Below are 23,372 nucleotides of genomic sequence, written 5' to 3' on the forward strand. Positions count from 1 at the left end.
GAACACGGGCTGGGGACAACACAAGAAATATGATGGTACAGACAGTGAATGGGGAAGAATTACATGGTGAATGAAGCTGGTGTCCATAGAAGTGGCACTTCCATAATTAAGCAGAGTGCTCTAACATGCACAAGTACAGATTGCCTTGATAACGGCTGTGTCACATCAGACGAAGAGGTAGAATTTGTGATGTGAAGTTGCGCTCATTTGGTCAAGTGGCTCTGGAGATGCAGCTTCTCTACAGTGCACTGCTTTTAACATTTTCAATTTCTTATCTTTTTTTCCAGCAGAACTGATGGGGAAGGGGTTGTTTCCCCACCTATCCCTGGTGCAAGGTTCGCTGAATATCCCCCTACCCACCTGCTCCAGTTTGGAACTGGGGCTGGGGAATGGAGATGTAGCCAGTAGTGTCCCCCTAGGTGGGGCTTGTCCCCCGCCTTACCTTTCCTCTGTAGAGTCTCCTTCCCGTACTCTAGAGCACTCCTTAGCCAGGAAATACAATTCCCCTCCACGTAGCGTTTCCACTGCTGGTTGTCATTTACTTCAGCCTCCCATCTCCTCTTGGTGATCTGAGCCCCAATATCTGCTGCTACCCAAGTCATGGTCTCCTTATCGAAGGTAAGAAAGTCTCGTCCGTCATATGAATCCTGGTAAAACCCCTGAATGCTGTTGTCTTCCCGGAGATCACAGCCGTATATCGTCTGGATGATGTGAAACCCTGAAACACAGCTGAGGGTCAGAAGCAGTCTCTCTCTGAAAATCTCACCAAGACCCCACTGCAGGTAGCCCAGTGGTTCTTCTTCTTGCTACTGGGCCCTCCCTCCCCTGAGAAATGGGGTTCCCACTTATGCTGTTGGGTCCTACACCCTCCCAGCTCCTTTCAGGAGGGAACCCAAACCCGCAGGGGGCACCCTCTCCATCTGTTGGGTCTTGTACACTAAAGAGCCCCCACTGCAGAGAGCTCACAACCTTCAAGGAGTACCTCACTGCTGCTTGTTCTTGTATGTTCCCTGCAGGAGGAGCAGGGTGGCACAATCCCAAAGGGAGTACTCCGGATATTGCAGGGATCTATCCCCTCCAGCTCTCTTCTGCTCTCTGAGGATCCCCCCAGTTCTCGTAGTCAGGGTCATTCTGGACAAGAGAGGGAGTTCAGGGTGTCTGTACCCCACTCTCTTCTGCTCTGGTTGTATTAACTTTGCAGGGTCCTCAGGATCACTTGGTCCCCCACCTCCGTCATTGACAGTACCCCCATTCCCCTGTGAGGAGGGGGTACAGGTCTGTCCCCCACACTAACCTCTGCTCTGGTTTAATGACCTCACAGAATGCCCAGGGTCACTCTGTTTCCCTGCCCCATCTTCTCTGTGCCCCCAACTCAGTCTAGGAATGGCAAAGAACCAACTTCATATGCTTGGCCTCTTTTTCACATGGCCACCGTCTCAAGGTCATTCCCTGTGAGGATCAGGCCACTGACGGCCCTTAGTTCAGCTAGCCACCATTTTCCTACAGCCAGGCTAATCTTCACAACAACGGCCCCCATCTCGCACACAACCAAGAGCAGACTCAGTTAATGGAGCCACCCCTGGGCTGATAGGAGGCAGGGAGGGAGACTGGGGGGGAGGGAAGGGGGATGGGACAGGAAGGAGAATTTAGGGGAGCGGCAGAGAGGCTGTGGTGAACAGAGAACAGTGTGGGGATCACGAGGAAGACTGAAATGTGGGGAAAGGATCAGACCCCTAGCTTGGCAAACTGGGTAGAATGTTGGGGCACAAAAATAACTCACACAGGGTCCCAAATATTTTCACCCCTCCCTCACCCTGCATTAGATACATCGAGGTAAATGCCAAGATTTTCAGCAATGACTAGTGATTTTGGGTGCCTAACTGAGACCCTTTAAAGGGGCCTGATCAGAAAGTGGGAGCACCCGGCCTCTGAACATCAGACACCCAAAAATCACTAATCACTTGTGGAAAACATTAAAAGTAACAACAGCTACAGAAAGGTTAGTAACCATTTTTTCTTCTTCAACTGTTTGCACATGTCCCTTCCACGTTCGGGGACTTCCAAGCAATACCGTAAGAGGTGGGCTCGGAGTTCATGGACACATGGATTACAACACTGCCCAGCCAAACCCAGTGTCATCTCTCACTTGGTGGGTAATGGCGTAGTTGGAAGAAAAAGTATGTATTGAGGCCCAGGTCGCTGCTCTGCAAATGTCCTGGATCAGGCCTGGGCCATGAACGCCACTAAGGAAGCTTGTGCTCTCACAGAATGGGCCGCAAGGAAGGCAGGTGGTGGGACACCTGCCTGCCCGTAGCACATGTGAATGCACAATATAATCCACAATGAAATTTGAGCCAAAAGGGGTAGGGTTTTCATCCTATCAGAGCGGTGTGGATTTATGGATCAGCTTAGGACACCTGCCTAACATCCAGAGGGTGGAGATGTCATTCCTCCCTATTCTTGTGCGGCTTGAGGAAGGGAATGGGCAGGAAAATACCCTGATTACTATGAAACTCCAAGATTACCTTTGGGAGGAACACGGGGTGGGGGCAACGTTGTACCTTGTCGCAGTAGCGTAGCCGGGTTGGGGGGGAGCGGCCGCTCCCCCACTGAGCAGAAGCTGCGCCTTTTTTGTGCTCCGACGCCTTTTGCTCCTGCGCTGCTGCCGGAGTGGAGCATTTTTTTTTGCTCCCAGCGCCTTTTTTTCTCCCGACACTTTTTGCTCCCGGTGCCTTTTTTTAGCTCCGCTCCCCGTGCTCTTAACCTGGCTACGCCACTGCCTTGTCGTTAAAGAACACTGTATATGGAGGTTTTGACATAAGAGCTCTAATCTCCAAGACCCTCCTGACTGAGGTAATTGCTACCAGAAAGGCGACCTTCTAGGAAAGGTCCAACAGAGAGCACAATGCTAGAGGCTCAAAGGGAGGCCCCGTGAGCTCTGACAGGACCAGGTTTAAGTCTCCCAGGGGGATGTTGTCAAGGCTGATTCCCCACTCTGGCATTTCGAGTGCAGAAGGTGGGAGCCTGCAAGGACTCGAAAAATTAATACTGGCCACTCCAGCCTGGTAATGCTGCCACCACCCAAGTGAAAATCTGCCTTTTGCCAATCCAGAAGAACTCTCTTGGGAAGTTTTTCTGGGGCCCCTCGGCTTTTCCACCCCTTCTTTGGGAAAGCCAAGAAAGGAAACAAAAGAAAAGGAGAACCCAGCGGTTGTATTAGCTGATTAATATATGCACAACCTCTTTACCTCATAAGACACAGAAATCCAGTCATGTTCTTACAAAAAGGAAATTTTATTTAAAAACAAGAAAGAAAACACCCTTGGAAAACTTAGGTTATTGCTAGATCTTAAAAGAGCAACTGCAAGGATTAATCACCAAGAGTAGCTTTCTTGGGATCCAGTTTAAAGGTTACAACAAAACAAAAGCACGTGGGGTTAGCACACAGGAATCCACAAGCCATAAAAAAAGATCGGCCTAATGGTGTCTACCTGAACATTTCTTGTTCTACTTCTGTCATAAATATAAAGGGACGGGGGAGAGGGTCTGATGCAGTGCTATAAAATCCTCTTACCAGTAAAGGGTTAAGAAATTCAGGTAGCCAGACTGACACCTGACCTGGCTGGCATCTGACCAACAAGGGGACAAGATACTTTCAAATCTTGGGAGGGGGGAAGACTTTGTGTGTGGCTCTTTGTCTGAGTCAGAAAAAAGAAGAACAGGAGGACTTGTGGCACCTTAGAGACTAACAAATTTATTAGAGCATAAGCTTTCGTGGACTACAGCCCACTTCTTCGGATGCATATAGAATGGAACATATATTGAGGAGATATATATACACACATACAGAGAGCATAAACAGGTGGGAGTTGTCTTACCACCTCTGAGAGGCAAATTAATTAAGAGAAAAAAAACTTTTGAAGTGATAATCAAGCTAGCCCAGTACAGACAGACAGTTAGATAACAAGTGTGAGAATACTTACAAGGGGAGATAGATTCAATGTTTGTAATGGCTCAACCATTCCCAGTCCTTATTCAAACCGGAGTTGATTGTGTCTAGTTTGCATATCAATTCTAGCTCAGCAGTTTCTCGTTGGAGTCTGTTTTTGAAGTTTTTCTGTTGTAATATAGCCACCCGCAGGTCTGTCACTGAATGACCAGACAGGTTAAAGTGTTCTCCCACTGGTTTTTGAGTATTTTGATTCCTGATGTCAGATTTGTGTCCATTAATTCTTTTGCGTAGAGACTGTCCGGTTTGGCCAATGTACATGGCAGAGGGGCATTGCTGGCACATGATGGCATATATCACATTGGTAGATGTGCAGGTGAACGAGCCCCTGATGGTATGGCTGATGTGATTAGGTCCTATGATGATGTCACTGGAATAGATATGTGGACAGAGTTGACATCGGGGTTTGTTACAAGGATAGGTTCCTGGGTTAGTGGTTTTGTTCAGTGATGTGTGGTTGCTGGTGAGTATTTGCTTTAGGTTGGGGGGTTGTCTGTAAGTGAGGACAGGTCTGTCTCCCAAGATCTGTGAGAGTAAAGGATCATCTTTCAGGATAGGTTGTAGATCTCTGATGATGCGCTGGAGAGGTTTTAGTTGGGGGCTGAAGGTGACAGCTAGTGGTGTTCTGTTATTTTCTTTGTTGGGCCTGTCTTGTAGGAGGTGACTTCTGGGTACTCGTCTGGCTCTGTCAATCTGTTTTTTCACTTCAGCAGGTGGGTATTGTAGTTTTAAGAATGCTTGATAGAGATCTTGTAGGTGCTTGTCTCTATCCGAGGGATTGGAGCAAATGCGGTTATATCTTAGAGCTTGGCTGTAGACAATGGATCGTGTGGTGTGTCCTGGATGGAAGCTGGAGGCATGTAGGTAAGTGTAGCGGTCAGTAGGTTTCCGGTATAGGGTGGTATTTATGTGACCATCGCTTATTAGCACAGTAGCGTCCAGGAAATGGACCGCTTGTGTGGATTGATCTAGGCTGAGGTTGATGGTGGGATGGAAATTATTGAAATCATGGTGAAATTCCTCAAGGGCTTCTTTTCCATGGGTCCAGATGATGAAGATGTCATCAATGTAGCGCAAGTAGAGTAGGGGCGTTAGGGGACGAGAGCTAAGGAAGCGTTGTTCTAAGTCAGCCATAAAAATGTTGGCATATTGTGGGGCCATGCGGGTACCCATAGCAGTGCCGCTGACTTGAAGGTATATATTGTCCCCAAATGTGAAATAGTTGTGGGTGAGGACAAAATCACAAAGTTCAGCCACCAGGTTAGCTGTGACATTATCAGGGATACTGTTCCTGATAGCTTGTAGTCCATCTTTGTGTGGAATATTGGTGTAGAGGGCTTCTACGTCCATAGTGGCCAGGATGGTGTTTTCTGGAAGATCACCGATGGATTGTAGTTTCCTCAGGAAGTCAGTGGTGTCTCGAAGATAGCTGGGAGTGCTGGTAGCGTAGGGTCTGAGGAGAGAGTCTACATAACCAGACAAGCCTGATGTTAGGGTGCCAATGCCTGAGATGATGGGGCGTCCAGGATATCCAGGTTTATGGATCTTGGGTAGCAAATAGAATACCCCTGGTCGGGGTTCTAGGCATGTGTCTGTACAGATTTGTTCCTGTGCTTTGTCAGGGAGTTTTTTTAGCAGATGGTGTAGTTTCTTTAGGTAATCCTCAGTGGGATCAGAGGATAATGGCCTGTAGAATGTGGTGTTAGAGAGCTGTCTAGCAGCCTCCTGGTCATATTCCAATTTATTCATGATGACGACAGCACCTCCTTTGTCAGCCTTTTTGATTATGATGTCAGGGTTGTTTCTGAGGCTGTAGATGGCGTTGTGTTCTGCATGGCTGAGGTTATGTGGCAAGTGATGTTGCTTTTCCACAATTTCAGCCTTTGCACGTCGACGGAAGCACTCTATGTAGAAATCCAGTCTGTTGTTTCGACCGTCCGGAGGAGTCCACGCAGAATCCTTTTTTTTGTAGTGCTGGTAGGGAGGATTCTGTGGGTTAGTATGCTGTTCAGAGGTATGTTGGAAATATTCTTTGAGTCGGAGACGTCGAAAGTAGGATTCTAGGTCACCGCAGAACTGTATCATATTCATGGGTCTGGAGGGACAAAAGGAGAGGCCCCGAGATAGGACAGACTCTTCTGCTGGGCTAAGAGTATAGCTGGAAAGATTAACAATATTGCTGGGTGGGTTAAGGGAACTACTGTTGTGGCTGCTTGTGGCATGTAGCAGTTTAGATAGTTTAGTGTCCTTTTTCCTTTGTAGAGAGGCAAAGTTTGTCTTGTAAATGACTTGTCTAGTTTTTGTAAAGTCTATCCATGAGGAAGTTTGTGTGGAAGGTTGGTTTCTTATGAGAGTATCCAGTTCTGAGAGCTCATTCTTAATCTTTCCCTGTTTGCTGTATAGGATGCTGATCAGGTGATTTCGCAGTTTCTTTGAGAGTGTGTGACACAGTCTCTCAGCATAGTCTGTGTGATATGTAGATTGTAATGGATTTTTTACCTTTAGTCCTTTTGGTATGATGTCCATCTGCTTGCATTTGGAAAGGAAGATGATGTCTGTCTGTATCTGTACGAGTTTTTTCATGAGGTTGATGGATTTCCACTCCATACGGCTAAATGCAGTGCCTTGCATAATGAAAGGTTTCAGAGTAGCAGCCGTGTTAGTCTGTATCCGCAAAAAGAAGAACAGGAGGACTTGTGGCACCTTAGAGACTAACAAATTTATTATAGCATAAGCTTTCGTGGACTACAGCCCACTTCTTCGGATGCATATAGAATGGAACATATATTGAGGAGATATATATACACACATACAGAGAGCATAAACAGGTGGGAGTTGTCTTACCACCTCTGAGAGGCCAATTAATTAAGAGAAAAAAAACTTTTGAAGTGATAATCAAGCTAGCCCAGTACAGACAGACAGTTAGATAACAAGTGTGAGAATACTTACAAGGGGAGATAGATTCAATGTTTGTAATGGCTCAACCATTCCCAGTCCTTATTCAAACCGGAGTTGATTGTGTCTAGTTTGCATATCAATTCTAGCTCAGCAGTTTCTCGTTGGAGTCTGTTTTTGAAGTTTTTCTGTTGTAATATAGCCACCCGCAGGTCTGTCACTGAATGACCAGACAGGTTAAAGTGTTCTCCCACTGGTTTTTGAGTATTTTGATTCCTGATGTCAGATTTGTGTCCATTAATTCTTTTGCGTAGAGACTGTCCGGTTTGGCCAATGTACATGGCAGAGGGGCATTGCTGGCACATGATGGCATATATCACATTGGTAGATGTGCAGGTGAACGAGCCCCTGATGGTATGGCTGATGTGATTAGGTCCTATGATGATGTCACTGGAATAGATATGTGGACAGAGTTGACATCGGGGTTTGTTACAAGGATAGGTTCCTGGGTTAGTGGTTTTGTTCAGTGATGTGTGGTTGCTGGTGAGTATCTGCTGAGCTAGAATTGATATGCAAACTAGACACAATCAACTCCGGTTTGAATAAGGACTGGGAATGGTTGAGCCATTACAAACATTGAATCTATCTCCCCTTGTAAGTATTCTCACACTTGTTATCTAACTGTCTGTCTGTACTGGGCTAGCTTGATTATCACTTCAAAAGTTTTTTTTCTCTTAATTAATTGGCCTCTCAGAGGTGGTAAGACAACTCCCACCTGTTTATGCTCTCTGTATGTGTGTATATATATCTCCTCAATATATGTTCCATTCTATATGCATCCGAAGAAGTGGGCTGTAGTCCACGAAAGCTTATGCTCTAATAAATTTGTTAGTCTCTAAGGTGCCACAAGTCCTCCTGTTCTTCTTTTTGCGGATACAGACTAACACGGCTGCTACTCTGAAACCTGTCTGAGTCAGAGTGATCTTGGGAGACAAGAAGTACCTGCAGAAAATCAATCTCCTCACCAAACCTCACTTTTCTAAAGTAAGTTTAGTCAGCATTGCGAGTAGGTTTCTGTTTGTTTTGCTTGGTGAGCTTTCCCTGTGTTAGAGGGAAGGGTTATTCCTGTTTTTTCTGTAACTTTAAGGTTTTGTCCAGAGGGGGAATCCCTCTGAGTTTGGAAATTGAGTACCCTGTAAAATAGTTACCATCCTGATTTTACAGAGATGATTTTACCTTCTTTGTTTTAATAAAATCCTTCTTTTAAGAACCTGACTGTTTTCTATGGTTTTAAAACCTCGGGAGTCGGTTTTTAGATCACGGTGTAACCAATTGGTTAGGAGATTATTCTCAAGCTTCCCAGGAAAGGGGGTGTACGGGCTTGAGAGGGTATTTTGGGGGGAAGGGGAACTTCAAGTGGTTCCTTTCCCGGATTCCTGTTTAAAACACTTGATGGTGGCAGTGAGAGAAGCATTTCTCAGGGTGCAGGGAATTTTGTACCTTGGGGGTTTTAACCTAAGCTGGTAGAAAAAGCTTAGGAGCTCTTCATGCGGGTCCCCACGTCTTTACCCTAGAGTTTAGAGTGGGGAGGGAACCCTGACAACTTCCATATCGGTGGTTCCAAATGAGTAGTTTCTAGGTATGATCCTGATGATTTTTCATACCTGGCCCAGAGCTTTTTACGGCATAAGTACTGCCCTGTCCCTCTGCAGCCAAGAGAACAAAAGACCCACACACCCAACACTTTACCCCAATTTGAGAGGGTACAGCTTCCTTACTGGTTCCCCTGGTCAGGTGCCAACTCATTTTAAGCTTACCTCTTAACTCTTTACAGGGAAGGCAGTTAGGGTACAGCTGCTAAGGAGGATTCTATAGCTACTGAATGGTTGGGGTGCTACCCCCACTCATTTATCACAGAGGGGTTCCCAGATTTGTGGGTACAGCCTTTCAAAGCCCTCGAGGAAGGGAATGGACATTTCATGTGAAAAACCTGACTGACCACCCAGCAGGGGTAGAATGCGGAGATCGCTCCTAGGTGTACCTTAACGGATGAAATCGCTAGACCTGGCTGTTCCCAGACGGTTCTGGAGTATCTGCTTCATCTGAAAGATGACTCAGTGGGTGAGGAGGCAGGGGTGCCGGAACAGGGGGACCAAGGGGCCATGGCCCTGCCACTTTAGCAGCAGGTGAGAGCGGGGGGAGGGGAAGGGGAGGAGTGGGCAGAGCCTGAAGAGAAGAGGTGAAGCGGGGGGTGTGTGTGGGGAAATTGGGGAAGAGGCGGAGTCACAGTTTCAGCACCGGTGGCACCCACACTCATAGGGAGATTCTGGCACCCCGCTGAGAGGCCTTGCAGGGTAGACCAAATGGAGAAACGCTTCCACTTGGCAAGGTAAGTAGCTCTGGTAATTGGATTCCTACTGCCTAGCAAGACCTAGCAGACCTGCTCCGAACAGGCCAGTTCTGCACGTTTAAACATGGACCTGTCAGGCAGATGGAGCATTTGGCCGCGATCTTGCGAGATCAGGTCCAGAAGGGGAGGGAGCAGCATTGGAGTTGCTACTGACAGGTCTAGAAATAAGCCAAACTAGTGCTGATGTGGCCAGGCTGAGGCTATGAGAATAACCTTCGCTCTTGATCTTCAGCAAGATCTTGTGCACAAAAGGAATTGGGGGGAGAGGGGGAAGGGGAAAGGCGCAGAACAGGTGATTTCTCCAAGGGAGTAAGACAACATCTGTGAGTGAGCCCGGGTTGCAGTCACACAGACAGCAGAACGGCTGACATTTCCTGTTCTGTCTGGTCATGAACAGGTCTACGAGGGGAGTACCCACCACTGGAAAATGGTCCTTGCTATGTTGGGGCATAGGGACCATTCATGGTGAGAAGATCTGAGTTGCCAGCTTGTTCTGGGCTCCCAAAAGGGGAGAAGCTTTGAGGTGTATTGAGTGCTTTATGAAGAACTCCCACAAGCAAATGGCCTCCTGACACCGTGGGGAGAAGAGCGGGCCGCTCTCTGCCTGTTGATGTAAAACATGGCTGCCATATTGTCTGTAAGAACTTGCACCACCTTGCTTGCAATGGTGGGTAACAACACCTGACATGCTAGGCCAACCGCTCTGAGCTCTCTGACGTTTATGCATAGCAAGAGTTGCTGCCGGGACCACTGACCTTGTGTCGTGAGGTGCCGAAGATGGGCAGGCACTGTGAGCACCGAGTCCAAATGATGGCTGTTTGGCCGGTACACTGAGGCCAGCCAAGCCTGTAGGGGTCTGAGGTGCAACCTCGCATACCACACCTCGTATAGGCACGCGACCATGCGACCCAACAGCCTGAGTGGGCCTTGACCTGTGACGACACTAACTGAAAGTGGGCTCCTGGGAGGAAGGCCCTGGCCTGGGTAGAATTGAGCAACGCTCCGATAAACACTATCCTCTGAGCCGGGAGGAGTGTTGGCTTCTGCTCGTTTATCAGCAGGCCCAGTGCTCGAAAGGTTGTTTGGACGAGGTGGATGCTGGCTTTCATCTGGGATTGGACTGGTCACTGACCAGCCAGTCACTGAGGTACAGATACACATGCACCCCTCACCTTCTCAGGAAGGCTGCCACTATTACCAGCATTTCATAAAGACCCATTAGGCTGATGACAGGCTGAACGGGAGGATGGTAAACTGGCAATGAGTCTGGTTCACAACGATCCCGAGAAACCTTCTGTGGCCTCGGAAAATAGAGGTGTGGAAATAGGCATCTTTCAAATCGAGGGTGGCGTCCCAGTCCCCTACATCCAGGGAAGGAATGATGGAGACAATGCACAACTTCAGTCTTTGAGATGTTGCAGGTCTAGAATGGGTCAGAGACCCACTTTGGCAGTCAGGATTAAGGATCGTGACGTTGCACTCCACATACTTTATGGAAATATGATTATGAATGTGAATATGATGTAACTGGAATATGCTTTATGCAAAACGTCTCTTGTATGATGTCATTAGAAAGCTTGTAATCTACTGAGTGTGTTCATCCTATTTGTTTTCATGTATTATTTCTATGTCTGGAATTGGGGAAATATGAAACTTGTATCACTGTTGTAGTCACACCAGGTGAGGGCCGTCAATGGGGCATTGGGAACTTGATGGCTCCCATTGATTAGGGCAATTGATGGTAAATGATTTATTTACCTGAAAGCCTTCCTGTGTACATAGGGGCCAACCAAGGAGGAATGGAGACTTGACCATGTCACCTGGTAGTGAAATCCATCTTAAATCTGGTACTTTTCCATTTAGCAAGAGGGGCAGGGACCCAGAAAGAGAAAAGATTCCCACCTTGTGCCAAAGTTATAAAAGGGGGTGCCAGTCATGAGAAAACCCCTGCTTATCAAATAAGATGTCTGCTGGATCTAACAAAGACTGTACCAGGGGAAAGGATGGGCCCAGACTAGGAAAGAGTCCAGTCTGTGAAGTAAACTTATTGGAACATCTTTGAGGATGAGATATTTCCTGTAATCAGTTTCTTAATGTATCAGGCTTAGACTTGAGTGTTTTGTTTCAATTTGCTCTGTTACTTACTTTGTTCTGTCTATTACTTGAAATCACTTAAATCCTATTTTCTATACTTAATAAAATCACTTTTGTTTATTAATAAACCCAGAGTAAATGATTAATACCTGGGGGAGCAAACAGTTGTGCATATCTCTCTATCAGTGTTATAGAGGGTGGACAATTTATGAATTTATCCTGTATAAGCTTTATACAGAGTAAAAGGGATTTATTTGGGGTTTGGGCTCCGAAAAAGGTTGAATACTGAGTGCTGGGAAAGTCCCTGTTAACTGAGAAGCCCCTGGGCTGAGTGAAACTGTTTCTGTGGCCCAACCTCTGTGTCTGTGCTGGAGGTGACTGGTGTGTCTAACTCAGCAAGACGGGAGTGGAGGGAAACCTGTTCGGGTAGGAGGGTTGTTCTCAGTGGTATCCCAGGACATGGAGTGACAGTCTCAAGGGGAGTCTCTGTGACCAAACCCGTCACAACTTCAGCCTGGCCTCCCTGTCCTTTTTCAGATGTGGACTGAACTGGTGGAAGAGCTGACAGCGATCCGCCATAGGAGTCTCATCCAAGCACTTTAGACAGCTGGAGTGCAGGTCGCTCAAAGGCATGAGCTTGCCACAGGAGGCACCGGGTTGAAGCCTGGAGACCGAGACATGCCCAGTTTCAGGAGCAGAAGAAACTCTGCTAGAAGAGTCCAACTAACTATTTATATCAGTGGTGTCCAATACGTTCGCCACTAGCCACAGGTGGCTAATAGGCTATTGAATTGTGGCTAATGCATGTGGCTTTTTTGTAATGTGGCTAATAAGAAAAATTCAAAACCACAAGTGTGGCTAGCATCGAATTTCTATTGGACACTGCTGATTTATACCAATCAACTAAAGTCAAAAAGTGAGAAAACAACTGAGGTGAAAAGGGATGGAGTAACAAGAGAACCACTGAGAATCTGGAGAGATGCAGGGCGGCTGGTCACAGACACGCAGAGATCCCAAGCCAGGTGCCCGAGAGGAGTGGGGTGGGTCAGCCCTCCCCACCCACCCCTCTTCTCCTCCGTGCTGCACTCCACAGGGATAAGCAGGGTAGGGCATGTGACGAACTGGGACTGTTCTTAACGTGGTCTGTGAATGCTGACAGGGGAGTGTGGCTAGGATAGTCTGCAATGGGGGGATGGGAGACTGACCAACGGAGAATACCTGAGCATGTAACATGAGAACCCAGGAAGGGGTTAGAGGCCAGGTGAGACCTTTGCCTGGGAAACTGAACAAAGGCTGTGGGAGGGGTCGCTGAAGGAGAGTCTCGGAAGCTGGCTGGTGAGGTGGCTGGGAAGCAGAGAGGGCTCTGACCTCCCAAGGGGGCTGGGGTGCCCGAGGACCCCAAGATGGACCTAACTGAGGGGTATCCTGTGGTCTGTGCCTGCAAGACCTGTCTTGGACTGTGTCCCTGTCATCTAAATAAACCTTCTGCTTTACTGGCTGACTAAGAGTCATGGTGAATCGCAGGAAGCCAGGGGTGCAGGGCCCTGAAGTTCCCCCACACTCCGTGACAGGGCACCGATGAGGTCTCAGAGGGACCAGACCCCGAATTCCCCCATGTGCGTGTTGGGGGCAGACACAGCTAGAGAGAACACTTGGTGGTCAAGATGCAGGACTCAGGACAGTCTCTGGCTATCTGGCAGCCCCAGGACGGGGGGAGGAAGAGGGGTAAATGGGGGGAGGAGGGCAGGAGGGACAGTGGTTTGGGGAGGGGGCAGTGGGAACAGAACAGCAGCTCCCCAGCGCAGGCGAGCGGAGCCCCTCTCTCAGCACTGGGGAGGCTGGTGTCCGTGTGAACAGGTCAGGCTAGACAGGCTCAGCAGCAGGGGACCAATGGGTGAGACTAGTCAGGAGAGGGTTAAACTAGCTACAGAGGGGGCGGGCTGGGGGGCAGACACTTAGCAACCCTCCACGCTGTCGCTTAGTCCTGGGGCAGGGCCACCAGAAACCCAGGTGTCCAGGGCAGGACAGGAATTAGTTCTCATTGCTGCTGTCAGTGCTGGGAGCCAGGAGGGATTGGAGGTGCTACAACAAGGGGCTGGGGACACTCCTGGGTGAGCACCAATGCGACAGGCCAGTACCACTGACACGGGGGAAACAGGGATTGTCACTCGCGAGTCCCCTGTCAGGAAGGGAGGAGCAATTACATCAGAGAGACCCTCACCTGCCAGGGACAGTTCAGCAGCGCCAGGCACTGAACGCTTATGGATCATTCCCGTGCTAAGTGAGACAGCACAATCGGGGGCCTGGCCAGGTGACTACAGCCCCCCACATCAGGGACTGAGCAGGAAGAACGGTTCTGTACACGTCTATCGATAGTGTGCAGGGGAACCTGCCTGACCCCGGGGGCTCCGTGCTGGGTTTGTGCTGCCAGGAGTAAGGCAGCCCGGGAGTCTCTGCACATTGCAGGGGCTGATTCTCTCACTAACTCTCCAGCCCAAGTTGATGACACTCTGCGGAGTCTGACCTGAGATAAACTCACTCTGGAAATAAGACAAAGTGAACAATGAAGGAGGCTCACTGGTGAGCAGCTTCTCCCCAGGGCTGGGGTGAATGCACCACTGCCTGCTCTTGTGACTTTACTGTGCGTTTCATGATAGTGGGTGGTTTTAATAAATCCCCAGTTCCTGGACTCATGGGATTAGGGGAAAGTCTCAGCTCTCTTTTCTTACAGCAGTAACTTCTAGTCCTTCTAGCAGCAGGGAAAACCCCAGAAATGTGTCCCCTAAGGGCTCAAACCAGAGGGCAAATAAAAATAAGCTCCAGTATTATTCCCAAAATACTTACAACGCTTAAGCCAAACTCAGGATTTTGGGGGTCTGACTCGTGATGTCTGAACACTTGGGGCTGTCGATATTGGGGTTCCCCATCACTCGATATCTGGGAATTGAGACAAGACATCTCAGAACCCTGTTCTAGCTCTAGGGTCTGACAGAGTCACTGTTGTAGCCAGGAGGAACAAACCCCCCTGTCCAGAAATCGCTGGGTGCGATTCTCTGGCCTGCGTCACCAGGAGGTCGGACTAGCCGGGTCTGCTGGGAACTTCTGGCTTTTGCACCTCTGCCACTCTGTCTGGGAAATATATGTCTGGAAAAGGGCGGGGGTGGGAGGGGGCCCCCCCGAAGGGCAGCAGAGGCAGCTGCAAGTGGGACTGGTAGCAGAAGTCTGGGCTGTTTGGGGAGGGGACAATCTGAGAGTCCCACTTTGGAGGGTGTCAAAAAAATCTCCTTCGCATGGACCCTCCATCCTGCAGCCCCTCCCCCCATCCCATATCCCTTTGTCCCCCACATTCACACTGACTCCAGCGAGAAAATGCGCCTTCGGGCTCTGTCCCCTCCCCCCATCCCCAACACACATCCCGGTGTCCCTTCACCCTGTTTACATCAACCACACTCCCAACCCCCACCCCATTTCCCTGCATCCCTAGGTCGTGTTGTGTCCTTCACTCACCCTCGGTCCGGTTGTAGAGCTGATTCAGGGTGTTCAGACTCGCGTTGTACCATTTCTGGAAGCGCTGTCCCCACCAGGTCACCTCGTCCCAGAACTCCGAACCCTCGTTCTGCGCCATCCACAGTGTGTAGGGCTCCGCCCTCTTCGTCCCACTGGTGTAGACATAGGTGAGCTGATCGTCCACATACACAACACGGCTGTACCAGGGCAGCCCCGGGGCAGGCTCCGACACCACAGTGTCCAAAATGCGCCTGGAGTGCAGGCCTGAGGGGGGAGATTGGGGGAGGGGAGAGTCAGACCCAACCAGACCCTGCCAGGAGCCCCTGGCAATATGCGAGAGGCAGCGCCATCCCTCAGGAGGGCTACTGTGGGAGGGAGATCTGGGGAAGGGCTCACAGAACGGCCTGACCGGGGAGAAAGAGACGGTGGGGTAGAAGGAGAAAGGGAGGCAGGGCTGGAGGGAGAGTGAGGAGAGGAAGGGGTAGGGAGGTACAGGGGGGCTGGAGCATGTGAGGAGTACGGGAGCATATGGGGACAGTGTACTGGGGGTACAGGGGAGTGTGAGGCAGGAGAGGGGGCCCAGGAGGAGGGGCAGGGCTGGAGTGCGGTGTGGGGAAAAGGAAAGGGGTGTTATGGGAGAGGGTGGGGCAGGAGGACTGGGGGAGGGGAGATGCAGGAGCTGAAGCTGGGGACGGCAAGGTGGGCAGGGGAATGTGTCCAAGCTACAGGTGGGAGCCAGGACACCGGCTGTGCACAGAATTTACTGTAATTTATTCAGAACATAAGAACGGCCAGACTGGGTCAGACCAAAGGCGCATCTAGCCCAGTCTCCTGTCTTCTGACAGTGGCCAATGCCTGGTGCCCCAGAGGGAATGAACAAAACAGAGAATCATCAAGTGATCCATCCTCTGTCGCCCATTCCCAGCTTCTGGCAAACAGAGGCTAGGGACAGCATCCCTGCCCATCCTGACCAATAGCCATTGGTGGACCTATCCTCCATAAACTTAGCTAGATCTTTTTTGAATCGTGTTATAGTCTTGACCTTCACAACGTCCTCTGGAAAGGAGTTCCACTGGTTGACTGTGTGTTGTGTGAATAAACACTTCCTTTTGTTTGTTTTAGACCTGCTGCCTATTAATTTATTTGGGTGACCCCTAGTTCTTGTGTTATGTGAAGGGGTAAATAACACTTCGGTATTCACTTTCTCCATACCAGTCTTGATTAAAACTATGATTTTATCATGGATATTTGTAGTATAAGACCTGGACAGGTCCTGGGCAACGAAGAAAAGCTCACGGAAGCCCGTGACCCATCCGTGACTTTTACTAAAAATATCCATGGCAAAATGGGGAGCTCAGCTGCGTGACCCACACACCACCCACGGGCTAGGCAACTGCAGGCCACTCAGAGCTCCGGGTCCCCCTGCCACCCACAGCAACTGGGAGCGGTTGGTTCCCCCACAACCCACAGAGGCCGCCCCTCCGCTCCTGGCTGCTACAGGTGGCAGGGGGACCGCACAGCTTCCGGCCGCCGTGTTCTGAAGTCATGGAGTTTGCTGGAAGTCACAGATCCCATGACTTCCGCAACCTCTGTGGAAAAATAGACTTTCATTATATCACCCCCCGTCATCTCTTTTCCAAGCTGAAAAGTTCCAGTCTTATTAATCTCTCCTCATGTAGCAGCCATTCCATACCCCTAATCATTTTTGTTCCCCTTTTCTGTACTTTTTCCAATTCCAATATTTCTTTTTTCTGATGGAATGACTACATCTGCATGCAGTATTCAAGATGTGGGCATACCATGGATTTATATAGAGGCAATATGATATTTTCTTTCTTACTATCAGTCACTTTCCTAATGATTCTCAACATTCTGTTAGCTTGTTTGATTGCCACTGCGCATTGAAAAAACGAGGAGTCCTGTGGTACCTTAAAGACTAAGCTTTCGTGTATGCATCTGACAAAGTGGGTTCCAGCCCACGAAAACTTATGCCCAAATAAATTTGTTAGTCTTTAAGGTGCCATGGGACTCCCCTTTGTTTTTGCAGAAACAAACTAACATGGCTATCCCTCTGAAACTCCACATTGAGTGCATGTTTTCAGAGAACTATCCACAATGACTCCAAGATCTCTCGAGTGGTAACAGCTAATTTAGATCCCACCACTTTATATGTATAAACTGGGATTATGTTTTCAAATGTGCATTACTTTGCATTTATCCACACGGAATTTCACCTACCATTTTATTGCCCAGTCACCCAGTTTTGTAAGATCATAGAATCATAGAAGATTAGGGTTTGAGGAGACCTGGGAGGTCATCTAGTCCAATGCCCTGCTCAAAGAAGGACCGACACCAACTAAATCATCCCAGCCAGGGATTTGTCAAGAACGGCCTTAAAAACCTTCTAAGGATGGAGATTCCACCAGCTCCCCAGGTAACCCATTCCAGTGCTTTACCACCCTACTAGTGAAAAAGTTTTTCCTAATATCCAAACAAGACCTCCCCCACTGCAACTTGAGACCATTACTCCTTGTTTGGTCATCTGCTACCACTGAGAACAGTCTAGATCCATCCTCTTTGGAACCCCCTTTCAGGTAGTTGAAAGCAGCTATCAAATCCCCCCCATTCTTCTCTTCTGCAGACTAAATAAGCCCAGTTCCCTTAGCCTCTCCTCATAAGTCATGTACTCCAGCCCCCTTATCATTTTTGTTGGCCTCCGTTGGACTCTCTCCAATTTTTCCACATTCTTCTTGAAATGTGGGGCCCCAAAATGGACACAGTACTCCAGATGAGGCCTCACCAATGCCGAATAGAGGGGAATGATGATGTCCCACATCTGCTGGCAATGCTCCTACTTATACAACCCAAAAGGATGTTGCCAAAAAAGCTAACAAGGGCACACTGTTGATTCATATCCAGTTTCTTATCCGCTGTAACCCCTAGGTCCTTTTCCCAGAACTGCTGCGTAGGAAATCGGTCCCTAGTCTGTAGCAGTGCATGGGATTCTTCCGTCCTAAGTGCAGGACTCTGCACTTGTCTTTGCTGAACCTCATTAGATTTCCTTTGGCCCAATCCTCTAATTTGTCAAGGTCCCTCTGTATCCTATTCCTACCTCCAGCGTATGTACCACTCCTCCCAGTTTAGTGTCATCTGCAAACTTGCTGAGGGTGCAATCCATGCCATCCTCCAGATCATTAATGAAGATGTTGAACAAAACCGGCCCCAGGACCGACACTTGGGGCACTCCGCTTGATACTGGCCGCTAACTAGACATGGAGCCATTGATCACTGTTGAGCCCGATGATCTAGCCAGCTTTCTATTCACCTTACAGTCCATTCATCCAGCCCATACTTCTTTAACTTGCTGGCAAGAATACTGTGGGAGACTGTATGAAAAGCTTTCCTAAAGTCAAAGAATAACATGTCCACTGCTTTCCCCTCATCCACAGAGCCAGTTAACTCATCATAGAAGGCAATTAGGTTAGTCAGGCATGACTTGCCCTTGGCGAATCCATGCTACTGTTCCTGATCACTTTCCTCTCCTCCAAATGCTTCAGAATTAACTCCTTGAGGGACCTGCTCCATGATTTTTCCAGGGACTGAGGTGAGGCTGATTGGCCTGTAGTTCCCCGGATCTTCCTTCTTCCCTTTTTTAAAGATGGGCACTACATTAGCTTTTTTCCCAATCATCCGGGACCTCCCCTGATTGCCATGATTTTTCAAAGATCATGGCGAATGGCTCTGCAATCACATCAGCCAACTCATTTAACATCCTCGGATGCGGTGCATCCGGCCCCATGGACTTGTGCTCGTCCAGCTTTTATAAATAGTCCTGAACCAATTCTTTCTCCACAGAGGGCTGATCACCTCCTCCCCATACAGTGCTGCCTGGTGCAGTAGTCTGGGAGCTGACCTTGTTCGTGAAAACAGAGGCAAAAAAAGTATTGAGTACATTAGCTTTTTCCACATCCTCTGTCACTAGGTTGCCTCCCCATTCAGTAAGGGGCCCACACTTTCCTTGACCTTCTTCTTGTTGCTAACATAGCTGTAAAAAAACCCTTCTTGTTACTCTTAACATCCCTTGCTATCTGCAACTCCAAGTGTGATTTGGCCTTCCTGATTTCACTCCTGCATGCCTGAGCAATATTTTTATACTCCTCCCTGGTCATTTGTCCAATCTTCCACTTCTTGTAAGCTTCTTTTTTGTGTTTAAGATCAGCAAGGATTTCACTGTTAAGCCAAGTTGGTCGCCTGCCATATTTGCTATTCTTTCTGCACATCGGGATGGTTTGCTCCTGCAACCTCAATAAGGATTCTTTAAAATATAGCCAGCTCTCCTGGATTCCTTTCCTCTTCATGTTAGTCTCCCAGGGGACCTTGCCCATTAGTTCCCTGAAGGAGTCAAAGTCTGCTTTTCTGAAGTTCAGGGTCTGTATTCTGCTGCTCTCCTTTCTTCCTTGTGTCAGGATCCTGAACTCGACCATCTCATAGTCACTGCTCCCAGGTTCCCATCCACTTTTGCTTCCCCTACTAATTCTTCCCTGTTTGTGAGCAGCAGGTCAAGAAGAGCTCTGCCCCTAATTGGTTCCTCCAGCACTTGCACCAGGAAATTGTCCCCTACACTTTCTAAAAACTTCCTGGATTGTCTGTGCACTGCTGTATTGCTCTCCCAGCAGATATCGGGGTGACTGAAGTCCCACATGAGAACCAGGGCCTGTGATCTAGTACCTTCTGGTAGTTGCCTGAAGAAAGCCTCATCCACCTCATCCCTCGGTCTGGTGGTCTATAGCAGACTCCCACCATGACATCACCCTTGTTGCTCACACTTCTAAACTGAATCCAGAGACTCCCAGGTTTTTCTGCAGTTTCATACCGGAGCTCTGAGCAGTCATATTGCTCTCTTACATACAATGCAACTCCCCCACCTTTTCTGCCCTGCCTGTCCTTCCTGAACAGTTTATATCCATCCATGACAGTGCTCCAATCATGTGAGTTATCCCACCAAGTCTCTGTTATTCCAATCACATCATAATTCCTTGACTGTGCCAGGACTTCCAGTTCTCCCTGCCTGTTTCCCAGGCTTCTTGCATTTGTGTATAGGCACTTAAGATAACTCGCCGATCATCCTGCTTTCTCAGTGTGAAGCACGAGTCCTCCTCTCTTGTGCTCTCCTGCTCGTGCTTCCTCCTGGTATCCCACTTCCCTCAGGGCTTTGGTCTCCTTACCCCCCCCCCCCCCCCGCCAACGAATCTAGTTTAAAGCCCTCCTCACTAGGTTAGCCAGCCTTCTTGCAAACCCCAAGTAAGTTGGGCAGTGTCCTTTTCCCCTCTTCCAACCCTTATCTTCTATGATTCTATGACCCAGTAGGGCCAGGCTGCACTGGGGCCTAACCCTGTTTAGGTCAAACCACACCTGTTACTGAGGTGTCACAAGGGCACCAAAGTGCCTTAAGCCATTTTAAACAAACCCCAAATCCACCCCGCACCCTCACCCGGATCAATACGGGCTGCTGAGCTGCCCAGCGTCTGAGCTGCTGCCTCATGGAGAACAAGGGAAATTCAAGTCCATGCCAGGAAAAGCAGGATGTGCCTTCCCCTCTCCTCACCCCATCCTACTGGGATCCGGAAGCTCTTTATCCGGCAGCTACGGGAGATCCTAACAGTACAAACACAGCAGCTGTTCTGTGCTCTGCAACGGGAGCTCGCACCCAAACTAAGACCTGATTAATCACAGATCCAGGGTTCTAGACTCTCCCCTCGCCCTGGGGTGCTAAAACACCACCAGAGACAGAGGGGAGTTAACATCTCCTCTCTAGGATGACACCTCTAACGACCTGCTTCCACTACAGATACAACCTATTGCCATTGCTGACTGTGAGTACAACTGGATTGGTGCTGACACAACTTAGCCGTACGTAGCCAAGGACAAACCACACTCAGGAGTTCCAGGCACTGGGGTGAAACCCAGCGTGAAGAATCTTCTGGGAGCCATGAAAGGTCAGAGATCCAAGAAGCCTTTTCCCTTCATTTAACCCTGGTCTATGGGTGTGTGCGTGTGGGGGGGTCATCTAATTTACTCCCTCTCCCTCAACCTGAGCTCTGCAAACAGGAAGAATCCTGTCTGAAAGCTCCACCCTGCCCTGAGACGTGGGGAATGAAACACCCTGGGCACTGCCTGGACCCGGGGATTTCCCAGTCTGAACACCTCACGGGGCTGCGACGGGCTTGTCAGCGTGTGCAGCACCCATGGGTGCTCTGGCCCCAACGAAGCCTCACCCCCTGGCTGGGTGAGGTTGGCATTAGATGAAGGGGTTACAGTTCGGTGGCTCTCAGCACCCCACTACACACAGTGTCCCAGCAGCGACCCTCGCAGTACCTGGCACAAGGGGACCAGGACCCCCCCAGTCACTATAGCAACATCACCGTTCCATGTCAGTGACCGCTCAGTGCTGGGGGGTGGGGAGAGCGGTGTGGTTATCCTGACACCTCTGAAAGCAGAGCCCAGAACTGCCCCCCCCCACACCCAGCTCCCCCCTCCCTGCACCCCCCAGCCCGACTGCCCCCCCCCGACACCCAGCTCCCCCCTCCCTGCGCCCCCCAGCCCGACTGCCCCCCCACACCCAGCTCCCCCCTCCCTGCGCCCCCCACCCCGACTGCCCCCCGACACCCAGCTCCCCCCTCCCTGCGCCCCCCAGCCCGACTGCCCCCCGACACCCAGCTCTCCCCTCCCTGCACCCCCCAGCCCGACTGCCCCCCGACACCCAGCTCCCCCCTCCCTGCGCCCCCCAGCCCGACTGCCCCCCCACACCCAGCTCCCCCCTCCCTGCGCCCCCCAGCCCGACTGCCCCCCAACACCCAGCTCCCCCCTCCCTGCACCCCCCAGCCCGACTGCTCCCCCACACCCAGCTCCCCCCTCCCTGCACCCCCCAGCCCGACTGCCCCCCTCACACCCAGCTCCCCCCTCCCTGCGCCCCCCAGCCCGGCTGCCCCCCCACACCCAGCTCCCCCCTCCCTGCGCCCCCCAGCCCGATTGCCCCCCCACACCCAGCTCCCCCCTCCCTGCGCCCCCCAGCCCGATTGCCCCCCCACACCCAGCTCCCCCCTCCCTGCGCCCCCCAGCCCGACTGCCCCCCCACACCCAGCTCCCCCTCCCCGGGGTCTCCCCCCGATACTCATGGCAGTGGCCCCCCAGCAGGGCTACAGCCCCCAGCAGCAGCAGGCGCAGCGCCAGGGCCATGCCCGGTCTCGGCCCCACAACCCGAGAACCCCGCGGGGCGCTGAGACCGGACTCCAGCTCCCAGCTACTGGCCGTGTGAGCCTCCAGTCTGCAGGGATTGGCTGAGAGGAGACCATCCCGCCAATAGCGGCGCGCAGCCCCGCCTCCGTCACCGGTCGCTGGGCAGAACCCGCTGGGCCGGCTGGCGAAGGGGAAGCGAATGTCTGAGCCGGGGGGGCGGGGGCGGGATGAGACCTGGGCCCCGGGGCTGTAATGGGCGGAGCCGCCATTAGCTCGGCCGGGCTCTGGCCCCGCCTCTCTGGGGTCAGCTGGTCCGTGTGTTCCGCGGCTGGAACTCGGGGGGGCCGCACCCCCGGGCTGGGGGCGGGTAGCACTAGGTGAAGGGGTCACAGTTCGGGTCAGGGGCTCTCAGCCCCCCACTACACACAGTGTCCCAGCAGCGCCCTTAGCTCTAGTCGGACCTGCAGCCCCCAGGCCCGAGACCCCTTCCTGGAGCTCAGGGACTTGTCTGTCCTGCTGGGAACTTTAATCACTTTCTGGATTTCATGAATTAACCCCTTCCCGTCCCTCTCCCTTTGCGGGGAGTGACCCCACAACAACCCCTGGCACTCCTACAGCCTCACTGCCCCCAGTGATTTGCCCTGGAAGCAGCAAATCTAGGGCTAGAACCCAGGAGTCCTGGCTCCAGCCCCCTGATCTAAGCACAAGGGGATGGTGCCCCAACTCCTGTATTTTCTTTGCTTTTGCAAGTCATGGGGCTGTTTACCTCATTTGGGGGAATTATTTTTCGTTAGTCTCCTCTTGGGGGCAGAGGAGGTACCAAGGCTCTGGGCCTGAGACCTTTGCCCCGTGCTGCAGGACAGTCACTGTGGGCGTTAGTATCACTGGGCTTTGCATACTGCCCTGGGCCGGTCTCTCCTGGTCTGGGGAGCCAGGCTAATGGGAAACTTCCCCAGCTGGGATGCTGTCAAGGCTGATTCCCCACACTGGCACTTTGAGTGCAGAAGGGGGGGGGGGTTCCACAAGGACTCTAAAAATTAATACTGGCCACTCCAGGCTTGTATTAAACTCCCAAGGTTACAGATCCTCCTGGCCGTGGATTGGTAAATGCTGCCACCCCTTTGAGAGCCCAGGAAGGCACACTTGGGAATTCCTTCCTGTGGGGTACCCCCGAACTCTTCCCCCCCGTCTGGGGAAGAACTGAAAAAAGGAAAAGAAATT

At 50.7% G+C, this 23,372-nt stretch overlaps 1 protein-coding gene across 1 annotated transcript; it reads right to left on the bottom strand.

Annotated features, from left to right (window-relative positions):
* Positions 1 to 1,137: 1,137 nt before the first annotated feature.
* Positions 1,138 to 14,909, bottom strand: LOC135977697 (uncharacterized). Its single transcript, XM_065578939.1, has 2 exons — positions 14,253 to 14,909; positions 1,138 to 6,104 (listed from the first exon to the last, which is right to left on the bottom strand). Exon 2 carries the CDS (start codon positions 6,098 to 6,100, stop codon positions 3,998 to 4,000), a length of 2,103 nt encoding a protein of 700 aa, XP_065435011.1. The 5' UTR covers positions 6,101 to 6,104; positions 14,253 to 14,909; the 3' UTR covers positions 1,138 to 3,997.
* Positions 14,910 to 23,372: the final 8,463 nt, after the last annotated feature.

This window comes from Chrysemys picta, unplaced genomic scaffold, assembly GCF_011386835.1.
Source record: "Chrysemys picta bellii isolate R12L10 unplaced genomic scaffold, ASM1138683v2 scaf15, whole genome shotgun sequence".
Lineage (NCBI taxonomy): Eukaryota > Metazoa > Chordata > Testudines > Emydidae > Chrysemys > Chrysemys picta.

What these genes read in the sequence shown, in the direction of transcription:
- LOC135977697 (XM_065578939.1), bottom strand. Translation starts at nt 6,100, where the DNA reads ATGAATATGATACAGTTCTGCGGTGACCTAGAATCCTACTTTCGACGT.